Raw genomic sequence first — 15940 nt, forward strand, 5'->3', positions numbered from 1 at the left:
TTCTACAGATGACGTACAGTATCTAGCTGTAGAAAGTTTTTTTTTCGCTGCGGCAACATCTACTCTTCTTCTTGCAATTTTTGCTTTTCAACCGCATTATTTGCAATTCAAGCAAGTTTTTTTTTCAAAGGAGAGCGTGCATAATATCAAAACAGAGAGCAATTTCATGCATATGTATGTTTATGTAAAGGTATGTGTTTTTGAGAGCATTAATTGTGAACAGCTGATGGATTAAGAGGGTGCTAGTTTTGGAGATTAGGCCGCTTTAAAAATTTTATATTAATTTTAAGTTGATAAATTTTTATGTGAGTGAAAAAATCCGTTAAAATAGTGTTGTTAATTATTTTAGTTTATATAATTGCTGTAACATTACCGGATAGTCTTAAATTTTTTAAATAGTATATTAGCTGGCTTGGCGAATTTCACTAATCGCTTTGACATATTTAAGGTATTTTTAAATCAATCTTCTAGATATTTTAATAGATGTGCTACTATTCGGAGTGAAGACGAATTCAAAAACTCAGATATTTAAAAAAAATAAGTCTATCAATAACTTGTTCAAAGGATTATTTATATGGGAAATCAAAAATCACAAAATATCTGCTAATATTAATATTAAGAGCTCAATCCTACAAGATTTTTTTTGGTTATTTCGGACGATATTTATTCTAAAATTAAAATAAAAATAACTAAAATTTGTTTAGGCCCAATAGGCAATACAAATAATTACAGATACTGATTAATATATAAATAACTTTAATAAAAGTTGGAATAAACTAAAAGTGGACAGCTTTCACAACTTCCGTTCATGTTCAAAAAAATTTTGGACCTATTTCCGTTTCCTGTTTATTAAAATGTCTTCAGTAGTTCTTATAAATAATACTTTCATTTGGAACAACTTTTTATTCTTTACTATCAAACTTTACTTTAATTTCTCACAAAAATTCGCTCCTAAAAATCACCTGTTATCTATGCTCACGTACATATGCATAAATTGACGCTACTGCGCACAGAGCAATCGAAAAGGTGGCATGACTTTTGCGCTGAGTAATGCGGTTCACCATTACTGGGGCGTAGTGTAGTAACAGATAGTAATTATACACAAGTACGTCTAACATAAGGGCGCATCTCGATACACACATTAATAGAAGTGAACAGTATTTTACGCTCACGGAAAAGCTAACCGGTGTGTCACAAAAGTTACTTAGCCGAACAAGGGCAAAAGGACACCATGCAAAATGATTCACAAAATATACAAAATTTGATCGATTTTTAATGAAATCGACCAAAATAATGACCAGCGGTGATTTTACACAATTTGTTTGAGTTAAAAATTTTGAGCGTTCTGCTGAAGCGAAAAAGTTTTATTTGCAACCCCTATTGCCTGTACCGCCGCCTGCAAGCGCAGGCCACAACCAATTTCAACCAATTGCCAGTTGGGTAATTTTCCATTCGCGAATCACTTTGCACACATACATACGCACAGCGGCATTTCCTGCTACGAATATGCTCAATATCCTTAATAAAATAATTCTTTCACTTTTATGGCACGAAAAATTTTTCAAATATTCTATACACAAATCGTAAATTAATCAAAAAAAATATATTTTTAGACTTCCATTTCTTCACTCGTCACTTACCTTGTTGTATTTCTTTTGATGCAAGCGTTCCAAGCCGCTCACTTTGCCGGGCACCTCCGCATCATCGCCCTGGGCCAAATTTGTTTTATGCGAAAAACATTTCGATTGTTGGACTGGTTCGGCCATTGTGCTATAGTTTCTCAACTGTTGTTTCGGTACACTGGTCAGTAAATTATTACTATTATTGTAGCTATTTAAAGCTTCGACGTTTTCACTTAGTTCCTGTAATGCCTTTGAGGATAATAACGGTGGCAATAATTGTTGCTGCTCCTTTTCCTTTCCCAATTTGACTTGATTGCTTGTGTTTGTGGTGATTTCCGTCAAACTATTGACTTCTTGTTCCTTTCTAAACGATATTGTTTGCTGCGTCTGCAATAAATGAGACGGCAACGACGACTGTTCGGCGGCGACTCGACTCGTACTGATTTTACTCAATTTTGCTATGCCATTTGACAACTCGTATTCGACAGTTGTTGTCGTTGTTGTTAATGTAGTCGTATGATTATTGCTCGCTTGACTACTACTGTGGTGAGCATACTGTGCTTGCGTGGAGACAAGAGTGTTTCTATTGTCGGTGGCGTGGCAACAATGTTGCGTAGACATGGGGACTCCGATTGCGCGTTGTTTCGCATTCGTTGCGTCATTGTTTCTAGTGTTGCTAGTGTTGTTGTTGGTCAGCTGTGCTCCACCAACAGCTGATTGCACGAAAGCTCCACTATCGTTGCCGTTGTCGCTGCTACAGTGACAGCTGTTGGCCGTGGACGCTAGTTGTTGTTGTTGGCTTTGGCAATGTTCATTCACTGGAATTGTTGTTTTATACATTGTGTTTTGTGTTGGCTGCTGTTGTTGTTGCTGCCGATAATGCTCGTACGGCGTTACCTGGCCATTGGAAGGGTTGTATGAATTGCTGGCGGTCGGATAAAGCGGTGCGCTGCGAACAAAACATATGTGTGTATGAGAAGAGAAAGAGAAAACCACAACAACAGATAAAATTGCTAAATTTTAGACGCGTGTTATGTTATGTGTATGTATTGTGCGAAAATGAATAACAGCGGCTACATAATTATATATTTTTGTATTTATTAAATTAAAGCGGTTTATGATAAATTTGCGCGACTCGTTGTGTAATTCACACTTTTAAACGCTTTGGTATATATTTTTGATAAAAAGACAGTCGTAGCTAAGAAGCATACATATGTACATATATGTACATAGATGTGTGTATAATTATGTGAACTTGTTTGGTTTTGGTAGATGAAAGTTATTTTGGCTTTTTAAATAAAATATTAAATACATATACATACATATGAAATTAGCAGCATATAAAAATTTATAATTACACAGCAAAACAAACAAATATTATTTTCTTGTATCTTAGCAAATTTCGATGTCTTCAAGTGTCCAGATTACGAATTTATTCATTGGCTAAAGTACGGGTGCATCCGAACATTTTATACTCTTCCTACTTGCAAGAATCAAAGCCAGGGAAATACCTTATTAGCCGATATATCCAGCATAAGTAAGCAATTTTCATAGAATTCTATAAAGCCTTACTTAAAAAGCCGAATTTCTTGAGAAGTATTAATGATAGCGATTTTGACCTTGGACCTTTTTTATAGCAAATAAAATTTCCTACAAATTTGTCATGTACATTTTTTCTATAGCTCCTGTCATTTACGAGATATATACAAAAAAATGCGAAATTCTTGGAAAAATCGGGTTTAGAGCCCCGTACTACCTCGCCGGTGTGAGTTACGACTTTGTTGCACTGGGCACTTTTGTAGAGTGAACAATTCTGAGAAATATGCGTCTAAAGTCAAAGCGATGCCATAAAATACCTCTGATCTGTAGGAATTTAAAGGTAAAAACTCACGATTGTCGTGTGATTTCTATGGAAAATTTTTACAGGCCTTGGTCCAGTTCTTAATGTTAATATTAAGGGCTAAAATTTTCAGGGAATTTTTTTAGGGTATTTCCAAGGAAATTTCGTGACGGGACTGAAAAAAATTAGTAGTAAAAAAAAAAACACCCTAATGTATATACATATAACCTTTTATAATATCTATCTCGTTTAGTAGAAAGTGGGACGTAGAATCGTTTGGTGAACAAAATTATAATTCTCTGTAGCAACATGTTGCAAGAGTATAAACATATGCTGACAAACTTTCGAACTCCTGAAGATCAGGGAGAGCGGTTCCAACAAGATCTCAAAGTGATGGAATAAAAATAGTCAGCATTGTTGGTATTGGCATATGATGAGAGATTACTGCTGGTTTTGAAAAAGAGATTACCAATTGAAAAGTAAAAAAAAGAAGGAAAAAAGCTAGATTGTATTTAATATTGGACTATTCAAATAAGTAACGAAAATGTTACAGCAAGCATATGCGGGTGTAATAACCGAAGATATACCGTCTTTGAGCGATTATTTTTTAAATATTCGGAAGGTCTTAACGCCAAGAAAAAACGTCGGGGCCTCTATACGGTATATAGTATATAGTATATGCACTTGATCAGCAAGAGGAGCTCAGTTGTTTTAGCCATATCCGTCTATCCGTTCAACTGAATATACGCGAATTAAAGCCTATGTTAAGATATCAATCTAAAACTTTGCACACGCCCTACACTTCTCAAGAACTGCTCAATTGTTGCAAATGCCGATATCAAACCATTATAGCATCTAGCTGCCGTAAAAACTGACCAATCAAAATCAACTCCTTGTGTGAAATCTTTTTATTTTACAAAGCAAGACAAAGATCATCAGATCATCAACGAACTTCTTTGTCTGTTATTTTTCAAGGTTTAGTTATACTTGTGAAGAGTATAAAAAACTAAAAACATATTGCATAAAATGATTACTAGACATTTCAACTGTCATTTAGATACTAGCTCTCAGTAAGTTAAAGACCAGTTAGTGGATATTAAGAGTATGGGACAATCAGAAACAGAACGACATTTATTACATACATATGTATATACAAACTGGAATGATAACAGCCTCAAAAGAGTTTCATATTCCTTTATGCGAATAATTACGGCCAAAGATAAAATCGGAAAACATTTATCGGATGGTCTATACTTGTATATAGAATTGAAGCAAAAATTGAACAAGAAAATGTGGTGGAAGGCGGAATAAAGCCTGGGCTGAGAGTGATTTTGAGTAAATTAAGTTGAAGTTATGTTGGGGCCTTCAATAGCTCGACGCCCACCCAACGAAAATCTACGGTTAATAATAAAGAAGAATGTTCCGAATTGTTAAAAAATTGTGGAAAGAAATCCAAGAAACATCAAGACAAGTTCATTATATACAAAATTTCATCTGAGCTAAAAAACCTACAAAATGTTAAATAAAAACACATTTTGTTCTTTTCAAATATCCCAATAAAGTCCCAGCCCTTTTAATCGAAAAAATTTTGTTATATTTTATTGGTTTCTGTTCAGTCCTCCAAGAAGATATATTTTTGTTCAGAGTCCAAAAGGTAGTATATTTGGATTGGGCATAGGTCCAACATACTTATGGAAAAATTTTTCCAACAAATTAGTTTAACAATTAGCCTCATTTTGTATTTTTAATGAATTAAAGATAATTAACCTGTTCCCATTATCGCTTATATTTGATTTTGTTGACTTAACTTTAAAATGTTCAAGTAATGCACTTAAAGTAATTTGTAATAAATAAATTAATTCATTCTTTCATAAAAATTGAAATCACATTTTGGAAAATTAAAAATAAATTATATATTCTTCGAATCATTGAAATAACGGAGAATTTTGTAAGTCACTGTGTTCCATTAAAATCAAATTAAGCTTGGCAGTACAAAGTGCATTTGTTCCAGGCGTGATAAGTGATAAGCGGAGAAATCGTCCATAGTTTATGAAACGAATAATCATTATTTGTTGGACCGGGCACTGAACATAAATATTTGCACACATTCACAACAAAACAGCAAAAGTAATTAACTGATATGAAATATGTACATATGTATGTATGAAGATAGATGTTCTTATTTATAGATTTTTAGTAATTTAAAAGCAATTAAATTTAATCAAACAAAAACAGGTGATTTTTGATTAGAGATTAAATAGCAAAATTTCTGCCATAGTTATGGTATATATGTATATGTATATTTACAACTATAGGGACTATAGAAACATACATATGTACATGTTCAGTATTATACCCGGTATAGTTAGGCCAAAATGAGACAATTGCAATGTAAATGAATCTGGCAATATGTGACCAATAATTAATTAACTTATTAAGCAAAATAAATAAACTTTTACAGTAAGAAGTATGTAGTACTTGATTGAAGTGAGTCTCGAAATATCAAACCTTTTTATATTTTATTATTTATTAAGTAAATACATGTATGTACGTAGGTATAATGATCAGTTCGGTTTTAATTCCGGTATGAAGTGGTAAGTTCGCGTGATAATCGCAATTTTTTCGGTTTCTTTTTTTACTCTTTTGCTTACCGTGCTTTGTATGACAGACCGACACTGAAAAGCCGCGACTTTATCAACATTGGACTAAACACTTTCAATTGCATTTTTAATTTGCTGATATAGTATATTATATATACAAATACTCGTACTTATATTTGAAGATTCTTTTTATTTCACTATAATTATTAGTTTGACAATATTGTCGAAGCGTTTCTCCGCTCACTTTCACGTTTGAAATTAGAACGATGACTGACTGCTCACGCCGGCTGTGCGCCACTGAATCGGCGCCAACTATGTGTAAGAAAAAAATCATTGTATAATTCTTTGCACTCTCCTATAGTATTTTATCAACATAACTATGGGATTTGTTTACAAGCCTCACATATGTACATATATGTATACATATGTCTCTGTGTGTTATTGCTTTTATTGGTTTTCTATTTTCGCATTTCACTTTCTGTGCTGATTAGCTCTCATGCATCGGTCAACAAAACGGCGAACAAAACAAAATAGTGGAAATATTTAAACATGCACTTGAAAGGGTTTTCATATTCTCTGCACATACAGTTACACAAAAATACAGATTTATTTATACACAGTAGGAGTAAACGTACCTGTAAAGCTCAAACATTCGAAAATCAACACAACGCTTTTGAGTATATGCAAATTGTTTTGCTAAGAGAAAAACAAGAGCGCATACATATGTATGTACATATTTCGGCCAACAGCTTGAATAGTGCGCATGTGTGGGCCTTTACAAGAACTATTTAGCGTCAGCGAAAGTTTGGTAGCGCGTAAAAATTTTTGGCAAAAAAAAACTTTTTCTACGCGTGCTTTCCATTACTGATTTATTATCAATTTAAGAAGTTCATATAAGAAATATTAAAAATATGAATTGAGTATATTTAAAACTTAAACAAATCTAAGTAGTTGCATCCAATATCTTAGAAACAATGTAAAATTTGTGGTAAGTAAAGATGTTACGTAGGCACAAGCAGGAGCGGATCCAGAGTAGAATTGAAATGGTTGTTCTGAGCCAAGTGTTGATTCGGCGCAAAGAAGAAAAGGATCGTTCAGTGCTTGCGTTTGTGGCTGGCAAAGTGCAAAGTACGTGAAGCAGAATATGAATCAACGGAATACATACTTGTATATCCTTATCGCAAGTGCTGAGGCTTCCTAAGTCAAAAAGCACTTGTGTTCTCGTAGTAATTTGCATTTTCCATGGTTGTTGAAAAAGCGCTACTTCTGCTTTGAGCTTAATTTTTTGCAGTTCTTTGTCACTGAGATAAAAAATTCCAATAATAAATTTGAAGTGTCACAGTACTGTGACTAAATTCGACGCTTTTACTGCAGTCGTTCTATTCTCCCATTCGCTTATTTTTGTCAGTACTCGAACGATTTCTGGAAGGGTGACTGTGAATTGATGAATGGCAATTGGAAAAATGTTGTAACTTCTCTGAATATTTCAGATATCTTTTCAATTAAAGCAATTTGTTCAATTTATGGGAAAAACATGGTATCACCTTAGCGTTTGTAGCTTCTTTTTGTATTTTTTTTACAGCTTCGCGATCTTCCAACAAAGCAATAGAAGCATCAGTACCTATTGCAACGCAATGGATGAACATCCAGCCCCATATCTTTCATGTTTTTCAAAAACAACTGTCCTAACGCAGCTCCCGTGAGTGAAATCTCCTCGTGGTTGTTTTCTTCAATACTTATACTACTGTGATCAAATTGAAAAGAGAATTTTTAATTTATACTTCGGGTGTTTTTCGAATCGGTAATTTTTTTTCTGTAAGTTGGTAGTACTGTTAATGACATTTATACTAAATTTCACGTGAGGCTCTAAAGGTGAATTCTTCGATTTTTACTATGTCTGAATTTATTGAAGAAAACAGTGCGATAATGCACCATCTCATACTGTATTATTCGTGATCATTTCGGGACATTTTCAAGTAATATCGTGCCGCAATGACCGCATTCGCCTGATTTACCTTCATGTAACTTCTGGCTATTCAGCAAATTCACATGACCACTCTGAGGACACCGTTTTGACCCAATTCAGGTTATAAAAGCTTACTCAAAGAAGGCCCTGATGGACATCACGACGAGGGATTTTTCCAAGTGCTATGATGACTGGAAAATTCGTTGGCATAAGTTGCAGCGGGAGGGCATTACTTTGAAGGAGATGAAATGGACAAAATTCACTTTTTTATTTGATCACAGTAGTATTTCCTTATGAAGTTTATAAACTCTCCCTCAGTGGCCCAAATAAAAAGATTTTCCATACAAGGACTCCATTTTGATCGATCAGTTTATCCTATGGTCCGATTTTGGCGGCGGACAAATGAGCACCTTCGTAGGGAAAAGGACTGTCCAAAATATTGATATTTTGTATACGGAATCAAATTTGTCGTGTCGGAACGTTTTGATTTTTGAAAAAGGCCTTCGGTGATAATTGCTTCTCGCGAGCTTGTCGATTGGTACAAATTATTCACAGAGGGTTGAGAACGTGTTGACGACGAGCAACGTCCAGGATGGCCATCAACAACAACAATTGGTGTTAACACATAAACTAAAGGAATTGGTGCTTGAGAATCAACGATGAACAGTGAGAGAAAGAATAAATAAATAAAATTAAAATTATGAACAAAGTCTTACTATTTTTGCTCATAGTTGTATATATCTTGATATAACTCAGTGAAAGTGTGTGACATAATCTATGGTTACGATTCGGAACAAAAAGGTGAGCCGAAGCCGAAAAACCATGTCCGAGCATGTCAAAAATAAAGGTTATGTTGACAGTTTTCTTTGTGTATCGAAGTGTTGTGTATTCCGAAATTTTCAAACAATATCGTATCGCAACCATAGTTATTGCCTGACTTATGGCTATTCAGCAAATTCTAACGACCGCTCCGGTAAAATCGTTTTGAGTCAGTTGCAGACATTAAACGTGAATTGCTACGCGGGATTGAAGGATATTCCGGAGATTGACTGCTTCGAGGAATGGAAAAAAATGTTGGAGCAAGTATATTGGGCGAAAGGAGACTGTTTTGTGGAGGGGACATAAATTTTGAAGAATAAATAAATAAAATTAAAATTATGAACAAAGTCTTACTATTTTTGCTCATAGTTGTATATATCTTGATATAACTCAGTGAAAGTGTGTGACATAATCATATACATATGTATGTAAACAATTGCATAATAACCTTGCGAATTACTGTACATATGTATGTCACAAAGTACTGAAGCTATATTAACTAAAGTTTTTTGAAACATTTCTATTTACTGTTTCAATATACAATAAATAGAATGGGAATGTAATTACGTCTATTTCTCATATCTCGTTTTTTCTAATAATGTCATATAAGTTGATGTCTTCACTTTTTCAACAATAGGTTCGCCGGTCTACTGTTTCTAGTAGTCTGGTGTGTCCATGCTCCGTCGATGATCATGAAACGATGGCGTCACAGGATACATTCTCCGGTGCTTATTGATTTCATTGCGCGGTTTCCCGTCCAAAAACAAGAATCGAATCACCTCCGATACTGTATATTATTGTAAAGTCCACTCACATACATATCCAAGCGGAAAATATAAAATACTGTCCGATTTAGCTGAAATTGTGACAGTAATAATTAATAAGATTTTGGGCCTTTGTTACTGTTACCATTCAGGAATGTGGATCGGCGACTTTTAAAAAAGAATATGTACATATGTACGTAGGCTGCTATATATATTTCTGGACTAGGCGACACTAAGTGTTGCCAGGTGCAATCTGACATTTCCATTGGAAAGTTTGACATTTTCTAGCATAACATCACTCAGAACGTTTTTTAATTTAATCGTGAATTGTTTTATTTACAGGGAATTAAAAAATTCATCTCGGCCAAAAAATGGAATTAACTCGTGAACATTTTCGTGCGATCATTTTTCACAACTTTCGACGTGGATTATCACGACAAGAGTGCATCGATGAACAGAAATCTTTGTATGGCTATGAAGCACCATCCTATAGCACTGTGAAAAACTGGTACAACGAATTCAATCGTGGCCGACGCTCGCTCAAAGACGAATTCCGTGAAGGTCGTCCAAAAACAGCCGTTGTGCCAGAAAACATCGACGCCGTACGTGAACTGATAATGCAAGACCGTCATGTAACATATCTTCAGATAGAGGCATGCCTATGCATTTCTCCCACCAGCATACATTCGATATTGCATGAACACCTGGCCGTAAAAAGGGTTTGTTCTCGTTGGATCCCGCACAATTTGATAATCGCTCAAAAAAGGCTCGTGTGGATTGGTGTAAAAAAAATGGTGAAAAAATACAATCGCGGTGCTTCAAAAGATGTTTATAAGATCGTCACAGGTGACGAATCATGGATCTATGCGTACGAGCCCGAAACAAAACAGAAATCGACCGTGTGGGTCTTGCAAGACGAGCCAAATCCAACGAAAAAAGAAAAAAATTTCCGTAGATAAATATGCCTATTTTCATTATTAGGCCAGAAATATATATAGCAGCCCTCGTATACATACATATAGTATACGAAGGTGTCTAAACCGAAATGTGCTTAATTATGGAATTCAGAGAACCCTTGCGGCGTGGAAACAATCCTTGTATTTCAATAAATATTTTATACTTTCAAGAAAATGGTAATGACTTTTTCATAGCATTTTTAACTAACATCAGAGTTGTTCAAGACCACTAGGCGTAAGTAACGGTGATTTTTTTGAGGCTAGGATTTTCATGCATTAGTATTTGACAGATCACGTGGGATTTCAGACATGGTGTCAAAGAGAAAGATGCTCAGTATGCTTTGACATTTCATCATGAATAGACTTACTAACGAGCAACGCTTGCAAATCATTGAATTTTATTACCAAAATCAGTGTTCGGTTCGAAATGTGTTTCGCGCGCGTGTTTTGTTCAGCGATGAGGCTCATTTCTGGTTGAATGGCTACGTAAATAAGCAAAATTGCCGCATTTGGGGTGAAGAGCAACCAGAAGCCGTTCAAGAACTGCCCATGCATCCCGAAAAATGCACTGTTTGGTGTGGTTTGTACGCTGGTGGAATCATTGGACCGTATTTTTTCAAAGATGCTGTTGGACGCAACGTTACGGTGAATGGCGATCGCTATCGTTCGATGCTAACAAACTTTTTGTTGCCAAAAATGGAAGAACTGAACTTGGTTGACATGTGGTTTCAACAAGATGGCGCTACATGCCACACAGCTCGCGATTCTATGGCCATTTTGAGGGAAAACTTCGGACAACAATTCATCTCAAGAAATGGACCCGTAAGTTGGCCACCAAGATCATGCGATTTAACGCCTTTAGACTATTTTTTGTGGGGCTACGTCAAGTCTAAAGTCTACAGAAATAAGCCAGCAACTATTCCAGCTTTGGAAGACAACATTTCCGAAGAAATTCGGGCTATTCCGGCCGAAATGCTCGAAAAAGTTGCCCAAAATTGGACTTTCCGAATGGACCACCTAAGACGCAGCCGCGGTCAACATTTAAATGAAATTATCTTCAAAAAGTAAATGTCATGAACCAATCTAACGTTTCAAATAAAGAACCGATGAGATTTTGCAAATTTTATGCGTTTTTTTTTTTAAAAAAGTTATCAAGCTCTTAAAAAATCACCCTATACATATAATATACATATATAGTATATCTACGTATAGTAAACAGAGTTAAAGAAGAATGCATGCGGAGCGAATGATGAACTTTATGAATGGCATACGAATTTGATATTTCTGTGTCTGAAATTAATATTATGCTACTTTTGCAATTGGATTTGAAAGCTCTAACTGTGAACGAAGGTCACGTTCATGTTCGAGGTTATGAGTTAATAGCGATTATGAATGTGCGGAGATGTAAATACTTATGTACATATATATAATTGTACAACAGTTATGCAAATTAACTCGACATTACTTTTATTTTTTCATTTTATAAAAAAGAAAATACGCTTTTTAGAATTATCAATACAAATACGTGACTGTGAATTTTAAAAGATTTTAAAAAGCAGCCGGCATTTGATCACGATCCGCATTGTACATAAATTATTTAATTTTAGTAGGTAAATTCATAATGCAGCTAATAAGCAAACTAATTTGTAAAGCAGATTAGTTCCTTAGCTTTCCACTTTTGAAATGTAGTTTAGACTATGGCTTATGACGGGGTCATTTTGACAGAAAATTTACAACTGATTTTGACAGAACTTTGCAGCAAGTCAAAATCTTAATTTGCTATTTTAGTATGCCTCACTGATTTTGAGTCCACGAAATTCCTGCTGTGTTGTATGGATTGAGTCAGATCACCCTAGAGATGTCAAACACTCAGAATTAACATCGAAAAACGTGTAGTTAAATATATGTATGTACGTACATGTCACACGTTATTGCCTTGGCTAGTGTTAGATATTCAAGATGGAAATAATGTATATAATATATGTTTCTAGAATTTCTTAAAACTCCTGGCCTTTGGTGTGATCGCTTAACAAACAAAAAGTCTTTCTTCCTGTCTTAGAGTACTAACCTTAACTCCTACTGTCTAAGTTTCCCCGGCGGGCTGGGGGTAGAATTTGCTCATGATATGGTACGCCTGTCGTAAGAGGATCCAATATGCACTATGTTGTTATTTGGCTTGTCTCAGCATAGTCTTGTTAGAAATAGTGCTATAATACTCAGCTCGAACTGATATTAGTCGTGTTTTATTTGACTATCACAAGCTAAATCATGGACAAATAAAACGCATTTAGCTTATTTCATCTATTAGCTTAAAAATGAATTTAGTTTGAAATTTCAAATTTTTAAACGCACGATTAATATACTGTACAAATATATTTATTTTATTTATTTGAGGTCTAGAATATAAAAAACTGAAAACAAGTGCTCATATTTGTCTTAATTTTAACTCAATACTCATGCAAAAAATCTGTAATTTTGGTTTGTTTACATTTGGATCTTTCAAAATGAGGTTTCTCGCTATTGCCAACTTTTTGGAAAAAGCCTAGCTTTTGCGAGTGAAAAAAAGCGATGAACTGGCAATGCCTCTAGTTCAATATACAAGCTATGATAACTTATGATAAGTCAACATATGTAATTATGTTGGCTAAGTCTTCCATACAAAATACGCTAATAGCTTAATTTTCTGGTCAAATAAAACACGCCTATTATAGACTTTGAATGAGATTCCTTCTATTTAAAAAAAATTTGAAGTTCATGCGAATCACCAGTCACTAAGTTGGATGGGTGCTCAATTGGTAGTAGTAAAAGCTATAAGGTCTCACCAGAGACTTAAATCTGGTACCAGGTATTCACGTAAAAATCCAATCAACGTTGCCTTTTTTTCCAACCTTTTTCAAGTTATCGCTCTCGGAATACCTTTGCTGTTTTTGTTTACAATAACACCGCACGATAATGTAGAAAACATTGCGAAAATTCCTAAAATGTTTTTGAATATCTCAAAGAAATGCCTTGTTCATATTATTAATAAATTTTTACAAAAAGACACTATGGAAATACTCTATGTGCGATGGGTTCGCGCGTTTTTTGAATATCGATAAAAAAAGACAACTTTCGAATTTCATTCTGGCACGGTTCTGTGCCGCTTCGTGACAATGGGTGAAACAAGATATTACATATCTGGGTTCAATTTGCAGACGGCTGAGTGGTTGTTACTCGGCAAAAGTCGTAAAACGCAGATGAAATTCGCCTATTGCGAATATGGTAAAACAATTCATGAACAATACTACTGTGTACTATTGATTCGTCGTGCTGCATTTAGTTGAGATTCGGCTCTTACTTAAGTTGAACCATAAAATTCGTGAAAGGGATCATTTTCCGTCTTTCGAAAAATGTATTTCGCATTTAAGTTAGATATTTATAGAAAGTACGCTTAGTTTTGGTACTGGGTCGAGAGAAAATATATTTCCATGAAGTCCGAGAATTGATTGTTTCTAGTACTCTGAGCTAGACACTCCGCTACTAAGTACAACTTCAGGTTCAGTGCTTACAATCAGACATCTAATCATGACAACACAAGACATATGAGAATAAAAAAATTGGACCACATGAATACCTGGTTTTTAAATTGATGACGTTGCATGAAAAATTTATTTAATAATGAGTAAATTTCATTTTGCTTCTTTTTAGTTCAATTATTGATATACATACATACTCACCCATTGTCATTGTAGCTTCTTACCGCGTCCTTATCCGCACACAGTGAGCTTGAATTGCCCATGATTATCGTCTAATAACAACAACACTCACATACAATGTCGGATTGAATTGTGGCACGCAATGCTTCCGCCAGAAAAAGGACAAGCCCGGTTAACAATTTAAAATATATAAAATGCGTTCGATCGATAATACAATAACACTATTTTAAAGCACATGAAGAGTGACCACTGAAACGTGGAAGTTTCCAGAATAAGTACTGTAACCGCTGTTGAAGTCAATTTGTTTGAGAGTCCAATTTGTTAGGTGGATTATATTTATATTAAAAAAAGTTTTTATGCATAAGGCGACACCAAGTATTACAATAGCGTTCGTTTACAAAGCACTCACGATAGCAGTAATGCGTTAAATTTTCAGAAGCTTCAAGTCAATAATGATTTATTAAGTTGAGCGGAGGGTAGTTTTCGTAGAATTAGGCAACCGCAAGTACTCTTACTGCCTTTTTACTAATTTGTTTTTATTTGAAAGTTTTAAAAAATCTTTGCGGCCTCTAACTAATTTTTTATCACACTTTCCTCCAGTTAGCATAACCTCTGCTCACAAATTGTATTAACAATAAAAATCTTCTACTCTTGACAATTAGAATTTAACAGTTAAACTGGAATATAATTATGTTTCTGGCAATAGAAGCCACTTTTGTGTTGTTGCACTTTACAGCAGTAATGACCGACTTGTTGGAATTCACAAACCGCTTTGACGTTTCTCGTCGTCGAACATTGTGCTTGCTGGCTGTGAGCGAGAAACACACGCAATTGAAAAAATCAAAAAATGCAGTATTACAAAAGTAAAAAAAAAATAAAATTTTAAATATGTGTGTTTATATGTATGAGCTTACGAAAGCTGCCAATATAATTTTTAACGACTAGCGAAATACAAGCAAATACTTTAGCAGGTGTGTATGTTTGTGTATTATTAGCCAGTGACCGCGCTTTAACTCGCTTAATAGCATTTTAACACTGAATTCATTGAAGTTTTTCGTGCCCGTTCACTGGCCGTACCGAAACAAGATCACGTAAAATGCAAAACGCAACGCAATTATGTACATAAGTCCGAGCATAATTGGCAGCACTTGCTATTAGTGTTAATGTTTAGAGGTAGAACAACAATAAACAGCGTTTAATGATCATAAGCGTGCTGTAAATTCACCTAAATACATGTTTTCTCGTACATACACATATCTGTATGGGTCGTGAAGAGGTGGAAAGAAAAACTCTCTAAAGAGGGATGTAGTTAAAAAATATCACGAAGTGGGTTTGTAAAATTAGACTTTACATTATAACAATTGCTAAGACGGTCAAGCAAAAAATAACGTATGTATTGGTCACAATCCTGAGAGCTTTACGGAACGATGTCTACATATTGTGAGTAATTGGAATTTACATTTTACTTTTTTTGCTGATTTGTTTCTGCAAGTGTGAATTAAGCATCTCGGCTGGTATTCAAATCGGAAATTTAGACATTTACTACCTAACTTTATACTAGAGGCCGCGTTAACAAGAAATATTCTCATTTCAGTTACCGTCTATACAAAAAGAAGAAATCACATGTTCTTCCTTCTCTGCTTTTCAAGCAAATTAGTGTTACCATAATCTAAACAAA

At 34.7% G+C, this 15940-nt stretch overlaps 1 protein-coding gene across 2 annotated transcripts in view; it reads right to left on the reverse strand.

Annotated features, from left to right (window-relative positions):
• Window positions 1-15292, reverse strand: part of LOC105234168 (NADP-dependent malic enzyme) — a 31057-nt gene extending 15765 nt beyond the window's left edge. The window contains exons 1-2 of one of the 2 annotated variants that reach the window (XM_049448375.1): window positions 14284-15292; window positions 1641-2571 (exon numbers count right to left, since the gene is read on the reverse strand). In XM_049448375.1, the coding sequence (XP_049304332.1) occupies window positions 1641-2571; window positions 14284-14345 (993 nt within the window). In that variant the 5' untranslated portion in view covers window positions 14346-15292. Of the gene's footprint in view, window positions 1-1640; window positions 2572-6113; window positions 6377-14283 lie in introns of those variants that run through there. The other variant, XM_049448374.1, reaches the window with a different exon arrangement.
• Window positions 15293-15940: the final 648 nt, after the last annotated feature.

Source organism: Bactrocera dorsalis, chromosome 2 (genome assembly GCF_023373825.1).
Source record: "Bactrocera dorsalis isolate Fly_Bdor chromosome 2, ASM2337382v1, whole genome shotgun sequence".
Taxonomy (NCBI): domain Eukaryota; kingdom Metazoa; phylum Arthropoda; class Insecta; order Diptera; family Tephritidae; genus Bactrocera; species Bactrocera dorsalis.